This window comes from Cariama cristata, unplaced genomic scaffold (genome assembly GCF_000690535.1).
Source record: "Cariama cristata isolate BGI_N322 unplaced genomic scaffold, ASM69053v1 scaffold27059, whole genome shotgun sequence".
In the NCBI taxonomy this organism is placed as follows: Eukaryota; Metazoa; Chordata; class Aves; order Cariamiformes; family Cariamidae; genus Cariama; species Cariama cristata.
This window is the reverse complement of record NW_009637813.1, coordinates 28,612-48,835: the sequence shown is the minus strand read 5'-3', so window position 1 is coordinate 48,835 and position 20,224 is coordinate 28,612. Positions and strand designations below refer to the sequence as shown.

General features: G+C 40.0%; 1 protein-coding gene across 4 annotated transcripts in view; it reads left to right on the top strand.

Annotated features, from left to right (window-relative positions):
- The first annotated feature begins 7,368 nt into the window (after positions 1-7,368).
- Positions 7,369-20,224, top strand: part of LIN54 (lin-54 DREAM MuvB core complex component) — a 31,439-nt gene continuing 18,583 nt past the window's right edge. For 2 of the 4 annotated variants that reach the window (XM_009708495.1, XM_009708497.1), the window contains exon 1: positions 15,596-16,318. In XM_009708495.1, the coding sequence (XP_009706797.1) occupies positions 15,626-16,318 (693 nt within the window). In that variant the 5' untranslated portion in view covers positions 15,596-15,625. Of the gene's footprint in view, positions 7,385-15,590; positions 16,319-20,224 lie in introns of those variants that run through there. The other 2 variants (XM_009708496.1, XM_009708498.1) reach the window with 2 other exon arrangements.

Here is a 20,224-nt window from a genome sequence, read left to right as displayed (position 1 = left end):
TGGCTTAGGCCCGGGGACGCTCTCCTTGCCAAACTTGCGGGCGTGGGCCGCCGGAGGGGACAGGGCTGTCCCCTAAGGACCTGCCGAGGCCGCGCTGGGTTTGGTCCGGGGTGAGGGGACGTCGTGCCTTTGTCTGCGGGGATGCTCGCTCGGGCTCTGGCCCGCAGAGCGGGGTGCGGTGCAAACGGCGTAGGGTGTTTTCTACATTTCCTTCGCTCACCCAAGTGCGAAGGCGTACCCCTGCTTTCGGCATGCTGCTGCCGGCGTGGACAGCCTCGCAAGTGCAGGGTGAATTTAGCTGGACCATCTTTTTGGGATAGTCCTAGCTTCTCTCTTCATCCTTGCTCATTAAGAGGTATATTGGCGGTCAGAATGTGTTATTGTTTGTGGCCTTGACTTTGAAGCACATCATATACTAATTATGTAGCGCTTGGTATGGAGGTTTAGAGTTCTGGAAAGCGCTGCGGTGTTGAAAGCATGTGAAATTGTCCACTGGAACATAGTGCGAACAGGAGGAAAGCTCTCGGACTTAAGATTTCAAGTGAAGAAAGAACAGATATTTAAATAATCTTTCATTAGGCTCATCTTTCTGAAGAGTTGCTTGAAATATGTTACTGTTATTGTAGAAAAGAATATAGAAAAATAGAATATTCTTTGCAGCGTTTACATGAAGCTGGCAGTAACAGGCAATGCCTTGTGCGTGTGGTTAGCTTATTCACAATAGCGTTTGGCTTATTGGAGGCAAGAAGAATAGCGGGTTATCAGCTGAGAATATTTCTTCTGTCAGGGGAATCCTTTTGTAAAATAAAATGCGTTAGACTTGTCTTTTTTTATTCCTCGAGACATCCAGTTTACATATGTGTCAGCAAGTGGTAACTGTTGGTTACATGCCTTGTAAAGACTTGTATCGACCTATAGAGAGGTGTACCACTGAATTGCTCTGTAGGCCAAGCACTCTTAAAGACTGGCTTGGAGAGTATGTTAGAAAGTACAGCTGTGCTTCTCTAATGGATTTAAAAAAGGTACTTCATGCTTGTTGTAATGCTGTAACTTTCAAAAGTTTGTTATGCAAGGCTGATTGTTCAGATTATGTATGGAGAACTATCTGCTGTTGTTTGGTTTGCTTGTACTTCTGTGATGTCCAAGCTTGGATAGTTTGTAACTGAATGCTCTGAATGGTTCTGCTAGAATTCTCAAAAGGCTTTAACTGGTTTCAGGTTGACTATCTGCTAACCACAGGTAAATTTGAAGTGTGGCGATGAAGAGTGCTGTCAGATTTCAACCTTAGACGTGGTTATCTCATACGTTGGCATATCTTTTATTTTAGGTTTTGAAAAGCGGCCAAAGACCTTTAGATTCTTTTTCCTTACACTTGCTTAGAAAGTTTTTTATGGGAGAGGAAAAAAAAAAAAAAAAGGTAGATTGGGGGGAGTGTTTTGATTTCTGCTTCCGCAACAAACTGTGCTTCCTTATCTGAAACTGGTCTGTTTGTGCTTCTGTTCCCTTCCTGTGCTACAGAGGTAATGCTCTCTTCACACGCTGTTAGAAGCACATCTTCATGTCCTACAGAATTTATATACTGGAATGGTGGGATTCATAACGAATACCTAGGAGACAAACTCATGATTGTGGGGGTTTTTTTTATTATTCTTAGCTGCAGGAGCTCCCAATAAGAAGTGGAAAATGTTTCTTGAACTCTTAATTGAAGGATTTGGATTTTGCCAGGCCTTAAATTTGAGTAGCTTCGTTTCCTTAGTTGCGCAGAAAATGGGTAAGCAGCATGCGGTTTTCAGTACAACCTGTGACTAGGCTTGCTCACTTGACAGCATTAGAAAATGTAAAAGTTTTTCTTGCACAAGAAAGAACGAGACTGCCGGAATAATCCCGTGATCAGTGATGGGGGCACATAGCTACATGATGCGAGAGATTCAGGTTTCTCATGTTCCAGATCCAGAAGTAGGTTAGTGGCTTCTTAACTCTCCAATTTGTGTGTTGTTCCCCTTCGCAAGCCGTACTTCTGCAATCAAACGTGGTTGCTACCCGTGTGAGGGTTATGTCCTTAGTTTTGGCCTCTGCTCTGTCATACGTGTTCCAGGTACAGACCCAATCCCCACTTTATGGTCTGTCTGTTTGGTTTTTTTTTCCCCTTCCTTTGGAGTAACAGCAGTTTCTGCTATGGGCTCAAGAAACCTATCTGAAGAATGTTTTAGGAACTTCTTTAGATGAATCTGTTGTTCCCGTGAAAAGTTTTTCAGGGTCTTTTGTTTGGTTTTTTGTATTATTTTTATGAAAAAGTTCCTGGTGGTCTCAGGTCTGCCTACATAGCTTAATCTGCTCCCCCCCCCCGACCCTTGCAAATATTTGAATGAAACAGGAGAGACAATCTTCAAACAAGTGAAAGCTTTCTGTTTTAAAATCTAGTTAATTGTTAATATTGTAGTGTCTGGGCAGAGCTTTCCTGACAGCTTTTGTAGTTTCTTACTTCCTTTCAATGTCTTTTCTCTTAAGTGTTACTCTCCAGCTTATTTGGGAGAAGATGAGGCTATGCACTGCTGTAATCCTGTGAGCGCTTGGTGCTGCTTTGCTGGTGAGGAAGATGACTGTGCTCTTCCCTGGCAGCTTCTTCCTCTTATATGCTTTCCCATTCTCTTGTGCTTTGTAAGCAGCTACAGGTAGACCACGATTAGACTGATCTGCATTAAAACTAACCTGACTTTTGTTCTAGATTGGAGTGAATCTGCACAAAATGGCCTGATGGAGTCCAGTGTTCTGCCACCACTGAAGGAGTTGGTTATTCTCTTCCCCTTGTCTCACTGCAGGGAGTATAAATGCCAAGCTGGGAGGGGAGGGAGATTCCTGGATTTCCCCAGACCCCTGACCCAGCTAGATTGTTGGCTGTGATGCGATTCCTTGGTGCCCTTCTGGTGCTCACAGACTTTGAACTCGGCTCTCTCAGCCCACTGACCCGCCAGAATTTGTTTGCTACTTCGTGGAGTAGTTTTCTACAGCGGCGTCAGCAGCACGGAGAAAGTGGGGCGGTAACAGCCCACAGTTTGGTTTGGATGGCTAGCTTTAACCCAGCTTGGTTCCTTCATCTGGGCTGCTTTTGGAGCTACATAAATGTTTGCTAGCACAAGGAGGAGGGAAAATATTTGTATAAAAATGAATAGGTAGATGCCAAAGGAGAACAGGAGAGCTTTAGCAGTAGTGCTGGCTTAATATGCCCACGGAACTGGAGTGTAAGGAAAGTAATGCTGCTGGTCATGTGCACACAGCAGTCAAAGTAGCAAAGGATGCTGTTTGTAGTAACAGTGCAATAAAGGTATTGCTAGGATGTTTTTCACAATAAATCCTTAAAAAGTTGTAGCAGGTGCTTGTTTTATTAGTATGTAATTACCCATTTGTTAACAGATAGTTTTTTAGCTGTTGGTTTTCCTTTTTAAATTTTAATAGAAACTTAAATTACCCAGAACTTGCCAAGGGAAGAAGGATCTCCTCATAACTGGTATGTGGGTAAGTGATTGGTTTGGTTTTTTTCTCTCCAACCATTCTTAAAAAGAAAACAACTAGCACCTCTATTATAAACATGGCAATGGTGACATGCGCTTTATCTTTTTTCCCCACCAAAAAAAAAAAACAAACTCAAAAACCTCAACCGTGTAATATAAAACTCTCATGTCCGTATCACTTGGTAACTGTTACTTTAAACACATGGGAGTTGCTAATTTGGGTACCTTGCCCTTACCTCTGAGATGCTGCACGCAGTTGTATGTATGGTGCGTCTCGTAGGGAGCATTCACTTAACGGAATGTAGAGTAATGGGAAGGGAACAGTATGCGTTGGTTGAGTGAATTATGGTTACCTTGGGAACTATTATTTTGAATTTTGCGACTATAGATGGTTACATTTGTGGTGAAGAACACCTGATATTTTCTTAGTAGTCCTTGTATCGAGTCTTTTTTCATCGGTTATTTACACTAGTTATGTATTCAGCATTTGATAAGGAGTAAGCTTGTGGGTTTTTTTTCCTTGTTATAGTTTGCTATTGATACTATATCTGATGAATCTAGAACCATGACCCTCTGAGAAGCATGCAGACAAAATGCCTCTATATCTTGTCTTCTGTATAGAATGGGAAAGAGAATGGAAATTATTTTGTTTGTGTTCCACATGCATGTTTTGTTACGGTGTTAAAACTATTTGCTTTCGCTCTGCTGTTACATATGCAAACATGGTGAGTTTGCAGTCTTAGATGATTAATTTTTCCACTTACCTTTGTTAATCATAGCTTTCTTATGGATTAATTGTTTTTTGGTTTCATGGCATGTATTTTTTTAAGGCAATCTCTAGCTCAGTAAGCTTAAACAAAAGACTCTCTGTTGAAAAAAATGCAATGCTGAGTGATTTTGTAATTCTTTGCTTTACAAGAAAACAAACCTTTCCATTTTAGAGACAAAATGTAGAGCGTCAGAGATAGTAAGAAACTGGGGAATGCATAAAATGATGCTATTTTACCCATTTTTGACATAGTAGCAAAATTGAAGGGTGGAAATTAATTAGGAGAATTGTAGTATGGTAAGATTGCCTACGTGCAGTTGTGGCCTTTCATTTGATAATATGCCAACAGTATGGGATGAATATTCGGTATACATACGCTTCTGTGAAGGCTTTTCTAGCAAATGAGAGAAAACGTGTCTAGTGTCAAGAGTTTCTTAAGAACTGCATTTCCCATCTTTTTGTGCCATTGACCTTTGAAAATTTCATTTGCCTGGAATAGTTGATGCGTGCTCATATGGACCTGGCAAAAAGGGATAGGAGAACACAACAAACAAGGAAATGAACTAGCATGTTCTTTATTTTGTTTAGCTTATAAAATGACCCTTAAAATTATTTGTTTCTCTAAGATTTTTTTTTTTTTCCTTTGAAATCAACTTAGGCAAACAAGTGACCTTCAGTTTCTTAACTGTGGCTTGTTTTTGCTTTACATAGGTAGGTGTTCTAGCAAGCAGTCAAGAATCTGTGGGAACTATGAGCCTAGTGTTTTTATATAGTGTATTCAACCTCTTCTTGAAATCCATTTCTTCTGTTTTTCTGTTTTCTGGGTTAATGTCCAGAACAGTACATGAAGAGTGAGTTTTTTCCACTTGCAAAGAATAATTCTGGTGCCAGTGCTACAAACTAGCTGCAGCACAGGGACTAAAAAGGCTGTAGTCAATTTAGCACCTCCAATTATATTAGCACTTCTGTTTCCTGTGGGGGAAAAAAAAAAAATGAACAATTGCATATGAGCTGTGGACTCTCCCAAGAGAGAAGCAGAAAACATGAAAGAGGGAGGCTACTTGTGAATTTTTACCATTGCTGCTGGAATGACTGGGAAAAATAAGAGCTCATTCTCTGTTGAACGTGAAGGTGAGTTTTGGTGTTATGTCAGCAAAAAGACATAGGTTGAATAAAAAGCTTTGACAAGTTATTTGTCTTGGATTCTTAACAAAAATTCTTAATGACATTGTTATCGTAATTTGTTGTATTTGCTTCTAATATTGGTTTATGGCTGCAAAAAAAACTTTGTCCTTGGAAGAAAACTATCTCTTCGTTGTCCAGATAATAAGAACCTAGACTACCTCTGACAATGCAGATGCTGTACAGTTTTGCACAAAGTCATCCCACAGTCCCATATAGGTTATATTGCTGCTGCTCAGTTGGTTTTGATAGACTGTACAGTTCGACACAGAGCTGTTTGGGTGCCTGTCCTGAGCTGGATTCTGGGGGAACTTACTGAGGTGCCAAGACACCCTCTGATTTGGGTGCGTCCAGCTCGTTGCAGGTGTGGGGTGCTTTAACACAGTGTAGCAGTCAACTAGGGCAGCTGAATCCCAGCAGATAACCTGCCAAGGCTACAGGTCAGCTTTGATGTCCCATCATACATAACAACACTGTTAATCTCCAATCCCCAAAATTACAAATTGACAGTCGGCAAAAGCTGCTTTTGTGTATACAAAGTTGTCTTAGATGTAGTAAAGAGGGAAGCTATGAGCTAGGTGGTCTTGCAACATAAAAACCCCCGACTTTTTCCATGGAGAAGCACAATTAAGGCTTTGCATGTAACTGTTTCCTCTCATTAATTCTGAGAATGTGATGAACCATCTGGATCTGTTTCAAGTCAGACAGTGTAGTGGTGACTTGTCGAACTGGTGGTAGAGCATGTTTGCCATGGAAGTCAAATTGAGAAGCGTGTCCTGTAAGAACAGAAAGGAATATATAGAGCAGCACGGAGCATGCACGCGAAGACTTCTTCCTTCCAGGTGGCCTTGGGATGCTGTATGGAATAAAGCATCTCCAGGAATAGAGTAAGATACAGTAAATATCTCTGTCGCTTTCAGGATATTGGAAACAAAGGTTGCCAGAGATAACGTGTGGTCCTAGACACTGAAATACTTCTCTTTGGCGAGTCCTATCTGCATGATTTTTTTTTTTTTTGAGGTGTTTAACCAAAAGCTTAACTGCTGGTTTTGTTTCGTACACCTAATGAACCTTACCAGTTTGTGTTTCAGAAGCTCTTCAACCTTTTGTGTTATGATAAATGAGACTTCAGAGGTCTGAGAAGCCTGCATTTGAAGTGGCCCATGTGGTTCTAGAGCAGAGATGAAGATTTCACTGACATTCCCATTTTTTTACTGAATTGATCTCTTGACTCAAATCTTAATGTGGAATTTTATTCCACAAAAGCCAATCGGCTATTGCACAGTCCTGGTTATTTAAATAAGTTTTGCCCGAAAGGAATACGGAGGTGCTTTAGCTAGAGATTGAAGTGGGAGGGAGGGGGTAATAGTGTTTTTTGGCATCTGAACCAAGTCACGGCTTGCCTGCAGGCAAGCTATTTATCTTCAGCTCAGTCCTTCTGCAAGTAAATATATTCTGTACTTGTTAAGTGTTGTCATGTTTAAGGCTGGTAGAGCTGCTGAGATCTGCAGCTAGAAGCATGTTTTCTGGCGAGTCACTGCAGTATAATTTTCTTGAGCTATTTTTGCTGGTTTTTTTTTTTTTCAGTGCTCCATTGGATTCAAAAATGAAGAAAGGCAACTTAGATTTCTAGGATAAGTTTAAAAAGCAATAGTGGCCATAACAGCTTTCACTGCTGTCCAAATCTTGACAATACTACCCTGAAAGAATTGCAGTTTATGATCTTAGATTCTTATCTGGCTTTCATCTCTGTGTTCTTCTAACTTTGAGAAGAATCATATGATTGCATAAGACGCATAAGGAATTACGTTTTTAGGACAAAATGCTTTTCTGTGCAATGTTAGCATATTTTTGGAAGTGAAATACCCCACTGAAACTAGTGTTGTGTGTGGTTTTGTTTCGGTTAGAATGAGCTGCATGTATTGTACCTTCTGACTGGGCAACGCTGCTGAAGAATAGATGGCATGCACCGCATAATCATTGTGTTTCCTGATTTGCAAAGTCTCAGTAAAATTGGTAGGTTATTACAATTCTGTTATGATGAAACTTTGCTCATAGATACAGTGCTAAAATGCACTCTTGCTGAAATTGCTGGCAGCAAGCCTAATCTTGAAAGGTGCCCAATATGATAACACCTGGTAAAAGTCTGTGGGGAACTCGATATGAAGCCTATGACGGCAGTTTTCGTGCTTGGTTTTTTTAAGAGTGTTCTTGATGTGGTATTGCTGTGTGTTCTGAATTCTTTTGTAGCCCCACATTCAAGAAGTGTCCGGAATTTGAAAAGCAAGACCTTTCTTTCAAGCTGTATTTTAAAAAGACTGAAATTCATGTTTCTTGGGCCTAGTGATAAGTACTCTTCACATTTGTTAAGTTGAGTTTTTTCTGTCAAGCTAAGTTCACTACATATATATCCATTTTTAACTTCAGATTCTTAATGCTTTAAGTATGGCCTCCTAAACAGTGCAGAAAATAAAATAATTTGAAGTTATTTTCGGGGTTATTTCTTTTGGTCTGACCACAAAGTTTGCATAGAACATAAAGTTAGAAATGCTTCATTAAATGTAAAGGCTCTGGAATCTCCAAACTGAAATATTGGATTGTTCATGGCAGTGAGCACCTTCAGAATGTGTTTAATGATCATAAGAATGCCTGTGCAGTTTTGTTTTTCAGATGTTATGAAAATGACTGAAACTGGCATGCAAACCAAGGGAAGGGTGAAGGGAAATGTTCTGATTCTTGGTTTCTATTTTATTTTTAGTTTGCATGAAACCCTGCTTGAAAGTAGAACATTGTTTCCAGTTAGAGAAAGCAAACTGAACTGCTTTGAAGTGTTCTGCTGCGATGAATGTTATTTCCAGTTCTTCCTGGAAAGTTGCTATAAGTAAGGCGTGTGCTAAACAAGCAGTGTTTAAGACTTTTAACCTTGCCATGACAAAGCAACCTTCCAACACTCCTTCTTAAGAGAAAAGGAGGATGTACAGATATGTACGGAACTTCTTTCTGTGGTCGATAGCATGCGTTTGTTGGTAATCGGAGCATAAATGGCTATCCTAATTACTTCTCTTATTTCTGCCTTCTTAGCCTGGACATGCCAGTCATTTGAAAAATAGACACATATCCATGTTCTTTTACTTCTGCAGAACATTGTACTGTTAGATTGGTGGGCTACGTTCGCATCATAGTAATGCCTTTGCTCTTCAGTGCACTCTGGAATTTACTTAGCATCAGTGAGGATTAGACCCTTAAAGGGCACTAAGTAGTTCTCGAGAAGCAGATTTATCATCAGCTTGCTGATCCTGTCCATCTTCAGAATGACATGGAAGTCTTAAGTTTTTGGCTTGCTCTGAGCCACAAATAGCAAACACTGAAAATGTTGACTGATGGTTATGAGATAGATATCTATGCAAATTTGAAATGTAGACATGGCTTGAAATGCAGACTAATATTGGTAAAATGGTATGGGTTTGCCCCTTTTTTCATGGACATTTAACTAGCATGTGAGAGATAGCAGCTGTGAGCCATGTATGGGAAAGCAATTTGATCTTTAAGTGGTTTAGTTTTCTAGATACTAATGATTCTGGGTGAATGCTTGGAGTTTTGTGGCTTTTTTTTTTTTTTCAGTAATACTAGTCAGTACCTCATGGCTAGAATGTTCTTCCTTACTAAGCTTGTTTTGTAACTGATGGTACATTTGGGCAATGTAACATTTTTTTAATTGTGATGAAAAGAGGATTTTCCAATCCACAGTTAGATGCATGAGTATTTTTAAAATGGTTTTCTAGCAAGCAATGCACTCACATGTACATGTAATGTAATTCAGCCATTTAGAATTTGTACAACATACTCCTTTCATCAAAAACTTAGTTTTGGCTTTTTTCCTCTTTTTCTCTAGCTTCCATTTTGCTTGAAAGGTTTGCTGTGACTCATGGGGATTTTTGGTTACGTACTATATCTAAGGCCTTTGTTAGTTTGATTGTAAAAATTGCTTTTGTACTCCGTGTGTGTAATCTGATTTTTGTGGTAGCACACTGTGATTCCTTGTATGTGAGAATTAATTTTGATGTGAAGAAAACAGCTACAAGTCACAGGGCAGCCGAGTCTTAAAGTATATTTGTAACAGTCGTTGTGGTGAAGGAAGAAGATGCAATCATGTTGTGTGCATTGCTTCTAAAGCTTTGGGTATGATCAACTAAAGATTTTTGTGGTGAAGGCAGTGTATTTCATATCAATATGTTGGTGAAACATTACTGTTTTGAAGACAATAGGACACAACTTTTTGAAATCTTAAGTAAAAGATTTTATTTTTTTTTTTACAGCATGTCTGCAAAGAACATCTTCTGTTTGTTCCTCTGTGGGTTCTTTGGCTCATTGTGTTTTAACTGTCCTTGTCAATATTTTGTAGTGTTATATGTCAATGATAGCAGCATGGAGAACTTAGTAACTGTTCCGTGGTTGAATAATTGCAAGATACCTTTTTTCCCTCCATCCCAAGAGCTGGAAGATTAGGAAGGGGAGGTGAGTGAAATGCTACTGCAGTGTTCCCACTGGATCATACCTGGATCTCTCTTTTGTGGCAGCTTCCAACTACTTGAGACCTGATGATTTTAAACTGCTTAATCTAAGTATTAAGATGAAAAAAATCGGATTTTTTTCAGCTCAGCAGCCTTCTGGAGTTTATATATCGCCACTATTGGAGAGGGCAGATAAGCAGAAACTGAAAATTTTGGAAAGCATTTAAGCACCTAAACTTTGATTGCACGTGACTGACAGCATCTCATGCTTCTCGGATAAATCATCAAGGATACATTCTGTATTTCCCCTACTTCCTCCTGCTCTTGCCTTTGTTCTAATGAATGGATTTAGGAATGAAAGAAATGATGGTTTTAAACCTTTACTAGTTAAGACAAATAGGCCTATTTTATGGATATAATTTCATATGAATATTGTGGGATTTTTGAGTTTTAAAATCCTCAAATCTGAGCCATAGCCTGCCAACACCTTTATTTGAAAGAGAAGTGATGGTGGTGTCACGTTTTTGTCTTGGCAAAGGAAATGCCAAATGTTACCCCTTTTGTATTTGCTATCTGGTCATACTGTATTCTTATGGTTTTTTCCCCCCACATTTGCGTTTAGAGTCCATTGCACTTGCAGTGAACAATTACTTGTTAGATTGTCTACAATTACTTTTCCACCATTCATCTGACCCTAGTTTCCAGCCTCATTCCCATCCACCCGCCTTAGTAAATCCCTTGAGAGATACTATAGCTATTGGTGTTCTCCCTGACACTTTGCAAACTATTAGGCATACGCCTTGATTCTCTTAAAAAGCTAATAATGTCTTCTTAACTTTATTGATCTTTGGAAAAGACTTGGCCGCCTTCAGCACCAAGGGTGTGTGGAAATGCTTGTAAGTCCCTTAATGCAAGTATTCTGATTTTCTGGTTTTCGGGAGCTGCAAAACTGTATCCTGTGTTACATCCCTCAGGAAGAAAATTGTAATTATAAATACATGTCCATATTTCCACCTTCTTGTGGGTAGTAATGTAGTAACTAGTTTCACATATGCTAGGCACATCCATGTGATTTGTCTCCTGGACAGTCAGCCCAGTGGTGACCTCTTGAGGGCTGGAATTTTTTATGGTGTTTCATTGTTCCTCTTCATACTTCTTTTTAAGGGTTTTTGCAGTTCCTCGCTCAGGAAGTTGAAAGTATTTGTCCTTGCTGGCTCTTAATAATGCTACGCTTAAGTGCGTGCATCTATCCCAGCTTTAAAGAACTGCTAGCTGCTGTATCTGGCAAAGAGACTTGGTTTCAGTTAGCGTTTGCTTAGCAGGCGGTTTTACTGATCCCACGAGAATCCCTGCTATTTTAGGGGCTATGTTGGACTTAATGCATTTATGAAGCTTTTGGTTTTGGGGTGGGGGTTTTTTGCACTTTGAGATAGGTGCTCATATAAAAGCTGTTACTGATTTGCTTTCTCTTTTTTCTGGTGAAAGTGACACTTCAGAATTTAGTTGAAAATTAACATTGCCAATGACTTAAGGCAGGTTTAGCCAATCTTCTTATACCTGTCAAGTTATACCGGAGTCTTCTCATGGCTGAGCACCTCCAGGCCTGGGCTGTGTCCTGAGAAGAGAATGGGAAGGGGATCGCAAATGGGGCTGCAAGTGGTGAGGAGTCCCTTGGTCCGCTGCTTCATTGTGATGACTTTACTAATGTGCAGCACCATCCCAGGATATCCTGTAAAGCTGGTCTCAGCAGCCTTATTTCTGAGTAATCTGGATTTCTGAACAGTTTTCCTTGCAGTTCATAGCCTCGCTGATGATGTTGTAACGTACCCTCATGTAAGTGTGGCGCTCAAACTGCTCATGGTTGCAGACTGGAAGGTTAGATGTTCTTACCTTAGTGAAATGGGGGCATTTCTGGAGATGGAATAAGATGCAGTTAGTTACTGTAAAATACAGGCATTGTTATAGCTTACGTTTTGTTTACTTGTTTCCAGATCAATGTGCTTTATTGATCCTTTTGATTTTCCTGTTCAGTGTGGCTGCTTTGCATGTTTTATCAACAAAGATGTTGATATAATCGATCTCAACACTTCAACAGTGTTAAAGATTCTGTACTGACATACAAGTGACAGAAAAGGAAAAAAATACAGCAAAGTACACAGGTACCTGTCGGACACCCTTCTGTATTTTTGCCAACAATGATGGCATTCTTCATCTTCTTCCTTATAAATCCCCTTTTACATTTTTATATATATATATATTCTTATTTAGATATATATGTTCTTCTTTGTGAATGTCAGGTAGAGAGCTCTGTGCAATGGGTAAGATGATCAGAGGTGGTTCACTGAGGCTGAGTTTTTGTCCCTGTCCTCCTCTTCACAGTACTCAGCATTTCTCAGAGTTGTTGCTCCAAGATTTTGCTGATGATAGGCTTCAGTTCCTAATTTTTTTATATGCATTTGGCTGGTTGGGTGTCCTGAGCTATGCTGGGACAGTCTTTTTCTAAACAAATCTTCATTATGTGAATTTCATCTTGAGCTTTTAATTTAGTTGTATGGTCATTATATTGTAGGCTAAAATGATCTATTTAGTAATCTGATCGTAGAATTTTTGTAGAGTTCCCTGGTCTGATAGTGTGCTTATCCACTTCCTTGGTTTAGATTGTGTTTTATTCAGGTTTTGAGCTAAATAAGTGTAAACATTTAGACATGCTTCTTTTGAGGGGAGTTGTAGGTACAGCTGTTGCATTATCAAGGGACTCAAAGCATAATTGCTGAAGAGAAGGAAACTTTCAAGTCTTTTTAAATAGTTAAAATAATTCTCTACCCTATCTTGAAGATCTCAAATCTTAAAAGAGGTTGGCATGCTTTTACTGTTGGAAATCACTTTAGTAGAGGAGCTAGAAAAATGAAAACAGTGTGTGTTTGGTATAAAAGCATTAAAAAAATAAACAGCTGAACTGTTGAGAAATCCTGGCTAAATACCTAGAAGTAAAATCTGCAGGGATGTTGAAGCTGCCTTTGGCGACAGCAGCCTCTGGTATAGCTAGGGTGAGATTTTCGTTGTTGCATTTCATAGAACTATTTTAGTCATATCCACCAAGCAATGAAGAAATACGACGAGTGGGTTGTGTTGTGGTTCTTTTCTTGCTATTGATGACACTACCCTAAATACGTTAATGGAAGGCAACTGTGAAATGATGAGACCTAATAACTGTAAAATCTTCCAATGTGATGGCCATAAGCTGTTAATCCAGTAACCATACCATGTGTAATGTTTCTTTTCTTTTGACTTGGCAGTTTCTGATTCGAGCTTGTTACTTCTTTTCCTTCTGTATTCTGACTTGCAAGTGGTTGGTTTGAAGTCAGAAGGCTGTTTAAAACACTAACTCTGTGTATTTTAATATAAATATCCTTTCAACTAGATATAGGTATTTAATAACCATTTACTCCTTTGTAACATAACCAAATGGTAAGAATGAAGAATATAAATAACTGTTGAACTGTAAAACTACTTAAATATATGTAAATACTTTATGGTAATACTGTTAAAAGATAGTAAGAATGACCTTTCTTTTAGGGAATATCACGTACAAATGCAACTCGAAAGCAAGTAATTTAAAATTATTTGTGATCTGGTAATTTTTTCCACTATCTGATTTAGACGATTCCCTCTTTTTTCCCAACGTGGAGGCAATCACTGTTTGGATTGTGGTTGACCCTAGGAGTCTGACTTCTGGATCCAAGCCCCTTGTGCTTGTCAGTATAGAACAGGGGCTTTTTTTTTTTATCTGAAATAGTTTGAAGTTGTAAGATACAAGACACAAGCCCATGCAGGATGAGGAGGAGACGATAAAGCAACACAGCTCAGGAGGAGAGCTAGTGGCCTTAACATATGCTGAAACAGTCTGCTTTTACTAGTCTTATTTTTGTGTGATCTTGTATGCAGTTAACCAATTTGACTTTAAGACAGCAATGTGATACTACTACTACTGTGTCCTTAGGAGTAAGCTGTTTTGTCTAGCGCTAGTTACCAGCGCTGGCACCGCTGCAAGCTGTACTGGCATTACTTTGGGAGACATGCTTTCCAAAGGAGGTATTTCTGGCAGTGACATCAGATAACTTTGTAGCTTTAAATGCCTGCCAATAAGTGAGCTGTGTGTGAGTTTGGCTATCGGTCATCTCAACAGGTTCTTTCATAGCTCAGGTTTCTTGAGTATCATGGCAGTGTGATACGGCTTGTAATCTGGAGGCGCAGGGAATTGGGATGGCACCCTTAATGATCAGGAAAGCTATAGCACAGCCTCCTGAGCTGGGCATGGAATCCAGGTAGATTATAGCAGGGTTTTTTCCCCATCCTTCTCCCTCATGGGTGAAATGCAGCTGTTCTGTAGTTTGCTGCTGTGCAAAGTGGAACTACAATGACTCCGGAGGAATCGGCGTCACCTCGGCATTTGGTCAGTGTTTTTAGTGGCATGGTTCCTTCATTATGAATGTCGCTTAGTATGAATAACTCAGCTCTGCTTTTCCTAGCAAGTAGGAAACTGAGTTTGCAAGGATCTTGTCCTCTGGAGCTTATACTGAGTACTCGAGAGTCTGTACGCACAGCCACCCAATGTGCTCGCCCATTCGGTGCCCAAGCATGCAGGTGGGGAAAGTGCCTTATTAAGCTGATCTGTTTTCAGCTCTGACAGTGATAAGGTTTTAGTGGGAATGGTAGATGTGCCCATTTCCAGTAATGTCTTTAAGGCTTCTCAAGTGGGAAGTGACTCTGACTTTGAATCTTGCTGTGGGATTTTTTTTAATATAAATTGGTCACTTTTACTAGTCAGCTTAAAAATTCCTGTTTTCTTTCAGATGGGGTGTACTTTGTGTTTAGAACACGTTTCAAATTAATCATGAATTTGGGCATTATATTTTCTTGTGAGTATTGAGGACAAAAAATATTGAGCTGCTCTCTTCATGCCCAGTATAGAGGAATTATCTGTTTGTCTAGGAAGGGCAAGGCTTTGGCTTGGTCCTGGGGTGGGTGGGCTGCTGATCAAGCTTGTGGGGTTGTTAAAGCCCGTCGCTGGAAAGCTGTTTGGTTTTGAGATTTCCCAAGTGAGGATTTGGCAAAAATGAACTGCTGTTACATCTGGTATGGGGGTTATCTTGAGGCAGGACAACCTACTAATCAATGTTGACATGTATGAGAAAAGTCATTATCATCTGTTGGATTTTTAAAGCTGTTTAAAGTTCTTGCTTTATATTTCAGTAAGCTTCAATGTCTGTGAACAAGGTGCTTGTATCTTGAAGGGGAGGGGAGCCACTACTTCTTTGTGTACTGTGTCATTAAGAGCAGACTGGTAATCCACAGCAAGTCGGTGCCTTGAGTTGACTTCAATGGATGATGTTGAAGAGGTTTGATGTAAATTCTTACTGAGAGTAAATTCAGCTTAACGTGTTATGTTTTGATAACAATTTTTTTTGTGATATCCCTCCTGTGCATGCACAATACTTTCAGTCTGAAAAACTTTCTGCTACTATATTTTCTTCTTTGGTAATATTATTCATAAAGCTTTGAAAAAAAGAAAAAAGTATGTTTTCTGGAAGCCAATAACTTTTTGAAATATTATTGCAGTACCTGCTCTGCTCATCACTGCCACAACTGCTAAAATGGAGGTGGTTTCAGCAGAAGTCAACAGCTTGCTCCCTGAGGAAATAATGGACACTGGTATAACTCTGGTGGAAGACGACAGCATCGAGGCGGTTATCGTGTCGTCGCCGATGGGAGATTCTATTCCCATGGAAACAGAACTGGAAGAAATAGTGAACATAAGCTCCACCAGCGACTCTGCAGCTACGACTACAGCCACAGTCACCACAGAATCAGTTACTGCACCCAGCAATCACTCAGGCGACGCTGCAGTGAACACCACAACCCCAAAAACTGATGTGAATGCGGTAGTAAAGCCTACCTTTCCAAGTGGCCTCCATAAACTTGGTGCTCAGACCCCTGTCACTATATCAGCCAATCAAATTATTCTGAACAAGACTGCCGATATTAAAATAGGCAATCAGAGTATTAAACCAGATGGGCAAAAGCTAATTGTAACAACTTTGGGCAAGTCTGGTCAACCTATTGTTTTGGCATTACCCCACAGCCAACTCCCACAGGCGCAGAAGGCCACGTCCCAAGCCCAAGGTGGAGACTCCAAGGTACAAGGCCAGCAGATCAAAGTTGTTATTGGAGGTCGGTCGGAAGTGAAACCTGTTGTTGGTGTCTCAGCTTTGACGCAAGGAAGTCAGCTGATAAACACTGCGGCCCAGCCTTCTGTTTTGCAGACCCAGCAATTAAAAACAGTGCAGGTAAAGTGAGTTATGCTGATGAAACATCTTAAAAACAATTTTGTTGCTGCAACTGTTGTCCATTTCCTTTGATGATTTGACACACGGTTGCTTTCAACCTTTGCATTTATTCCTTGTATTAAAAAATACGATGCTGTTCTTAGCCCATGCTTTCATCTGTGGATGCATTTACCATTTTATATCCTTTAACTCTGGCTACTGTCTAAAAACTTAAGATTTGCCTTGGAGAAAGTGAGCTATTAAAATTCAGTAAATTGAAGAGAGTTTTCCCATTATTTTTGTTTTATAAAAATGAATTCTATGTGCTTTCAGGAAGACTGAATTGAACTCTATATGCCTGTTCTTCATTCAAAGTATATGCTGCTTTACTCTTTTATGAAGGAGTAGCTTCTGCCTATTAAGTTTAGTTTGTTTAAATAAACTCTCTGAAAAAACTTTCCAGCATTTGAAAAAGAACAGAAAGATATCTTGTCTGCCTCAAATCTAGTTAAACTTGTTAATAGACACTGATAGACTGACTGCTGTTGTAAGCTGGACACTTCAAGGTCTTGTTCCTGATCTCTGGCATGGATCTTGAGATATTTGAAACCACAAAGAATCTGCTGGGATCTGAAAATGTCTTGGAAAATACTTGGGTTATGACCCAAAGTGTCTGATTTTCATCTGGTATGTGGCAGAATTAAACGTGAGTGACTTTGTTCTAGTTGGCAGTGAGGCAGAAATAAGACCTCATGAAAGTGAAGGCAAAGTAGAACTCAATGCAGGTTATGATGGAAAATATTTTATGGTATAAATGAAATGAGAAATTAAACTCTAAGTATGATAATAAAAACTAATTTTCTGGACATGAAAAATGACAAACTTTTAAGTATGTTATTAGCCGAACCGTAAGCTCCCTGACTAGTATTTCATGGCAAGCAATTGTGAGCAGCTCTCCAGATGGTTTGTTTCAAAGCTGCAGATGATCCCTGCACCGATTTTCTGCTTTCTGCTTTTGTTGCCACATCATACCGCTGTGAAAACATGTTTAATAATGGCTGTTTGAAACACAAATTTTCTTAAGTGACTTTTATTTTTCCACCTTGATCATTAATGATATGGTTGTCATTATAGCTTTCAAAAAAGCCTCTGCTCTTGACTCGGCATAGGAACATTTAAGAGTGGATCAGTTCCTTTTACTTGGCTGCAGTTACTCACTGCCAAGTGACAGATACAGGGGACTGAAGAGAATGACTTAGCTGTGATGTGCTTTTGCTTGCATGAGATGACCTGTGCCATCAGTGATGGAAATACAGTGACCTGGTGATTGACCTCTGCTGTTTGTCATAGGAATTCCACCTCAATAGGACGTGTTACAAATGGACTTGCATCCATTTGTAAATCTAGTTAATTGCAGTTTGAGTAAATTTGGCTCGCTGTGGTCTCTTTATTAAACCTTTGCTTCCATTTGCAAACCATATTGCATTGTTAACACCTGGCATTCCTTTTTTTCCTATAAGGAGAGGGTGAAGTAGAAATGAAAAGCAAGAAGGCAATGTTCAGTTGTCTATAAGTACCCGGTACTGCAGGGAAGATGATTACATTAGCACTTCCTAGACAGTGCTTTTTTCCCTGTTGGAAATTACTAAATTATCAGAGGGATGTATGAGGCTAGTGAGAGATTCATGGTCTACCCTATCATGGATGACAGGGGAGGGAACTCACGCCTTGAGTCCCTGGCTTAGAAAATGAAGTTGTGCCTTTACCTCGTTATCCTGAACAAGCCTCTTAACCTTTCAGTGAGTGGAAAAGGAAGCTGTGAATGCCTCCCTGCCTCCCGAGGGTCTTGTGTAACTTATCTCTTGTGGGTTTGTGAGTCGAGTATCTCAGACGCAACACAGCGCAGCAGTTTGACTTGGTGCTGAAAAGTGAATTGGTAAAAGATTAGGTGACAAAGAGCTCTCTTCAGTTCTCCTTACATCCTCACTGTCGTAGGGGCTTTGCAGGTCATTAGAGAAACTCAGTTAGCCTTGCTGTAATCTAATTGTGACATTTGAAATCTCAGCACTTGAGAAAAGGCATAATTGATGGAGCTGAGCAAAATCTTCCTTGGAATCTGGCTTCCTCTCCAATTACAATTTTAGAGGTATGAGGCTGTAAGGTGTAAAATGTGGCAGGACCTTGAGCTTCCACTATATCCAGAGGTTTATTACTGTCCCTTGGCAGCTTGTCCTGATTTAGTTTAAACCACTGCCCTGAATGTGTGGACAAAACTACTGGGCAAGTGCATTTGCTTTTAGCCTGTGGCTCCTGCCTGTGTACAGGCTTAAAAATAATGATGTGCCTGCTGGTTTATTACTTTAGTCCAAGTGCATTAAGCAGGAGTTTGGCCTGGCAGATGACTCTCAACCAAACATCCGGACCCATCGCCATTTCTGTTCACTAAGCTAATCTAACTTGATCATGTCTTGATGTGGTAACTGGCTCTGCATTTCATTAGTTAAATCTACGTGTCCATAGCATTGTTGCTGCCATGGCAAGACCAAAGCTAAGCCATCCTTGTGGCTTCAGCTCATAGTGGAAAAGTGACCTCATGCACTCGCTAACCTCAGGGCAAACTCCCATTCCTAGCTCAGTTTCTTCATCTTCTCTGAAGTACGCTGTTCCTCTCTTCTATTTCTAGAGTCCCTGATTTTTTATATTATGCCGAATCTAAATTACATCGGGCGTGGCTACATGAACAAGCACCCATGAGGTCACCTAGGGAGTGGATTTATAGTATGTTAGCTCCTTTGTGGTAGCTGACTATGTGGGTATTCAATCCAGCAGTAAACGCGAGGTATGCATGTGCCTTTTTCTGTATGAATAGAACACGGTTTGACAGCTGAAAACAAAGTCTGGCCATAGAAATTTGTTGGTTCATCTTGTTTAGTGGAGAGTGCTTAGGAAGACACAAGTTGACCCTTTACTTAAAGGAGCTTGCAGATAAATCTCTTTACTTCTGTAGGGGGAAGAAGGTTGGTGTGTGCCTCTAAATATAATAATTTCTTTATGGAAGAGCTTGTTGCCTCAGGAAGTATTTTTGAAGTCTAATTCAAAGTAACTTGCAGAGAGCATGCTTAGCTTACATAGGCAGAGGAATAATGTTAAGCTTGTTGTGATTAGTACAGGCAATGGCAGAGGGTTCCAGAGAACTTACTGTTTCTGAAGCATCGAAAGGGCAGTCTGTCGTCTTGATTATTTCCTCTGGGTTCTCTAATCTCTACTGAAATGGGTAGCGAGTTTCCCACTGATGCCTAGAAGGCTCTCGTGGGTGGCTGAGGTTATCAACTCCAGTGGCAGTAACCTCAGAAAGGCTCGCTTGGCAGCAAGCAAGGGCAGGAGTTCACTGCCTGTACTTGGGGGCCAAGGGCTGTTCCTCACCTATAACCGACCACGTTTGAGTTTTGCCATGTTCCCTAAGCCCTGAGGGGATTCACTTGTTTGTTAGATCTCATCCTTCATAGACAAACAGTTCACCCAAAAAGCAGGGGGGAATTTAGCTAAGAAGGATACTGCAAGTCGAGTCTGAGGGAAGCAGGGCTACTTGTGTTTACCAGCTATCGTTTTGGGATTTTTACTTTCTTTTTTTCTGAAATACTTTATGTTAATGAGAAGCAGTATTATACACATATTCATATAAGTCATTTAAGCACACCTATGAACTGTTACTGGGAAACGACTGCTGTTGTCCAGAGCTGGCTGTTCCTGCTGGATGTTAATCGTGTTCTAAGCCAGACTTTGCCCTTGCTTCAGAGAGTAAAAGCAATAGCAGTTGAGTTACAATAATACCTTATGGCAGGGTAAGATTAATTTCAGCAGAATGGAAATCCTAAATCAAGCAGATGAAATATGGGGGATTTATCAGAAATTAAAATGTGCGAATTT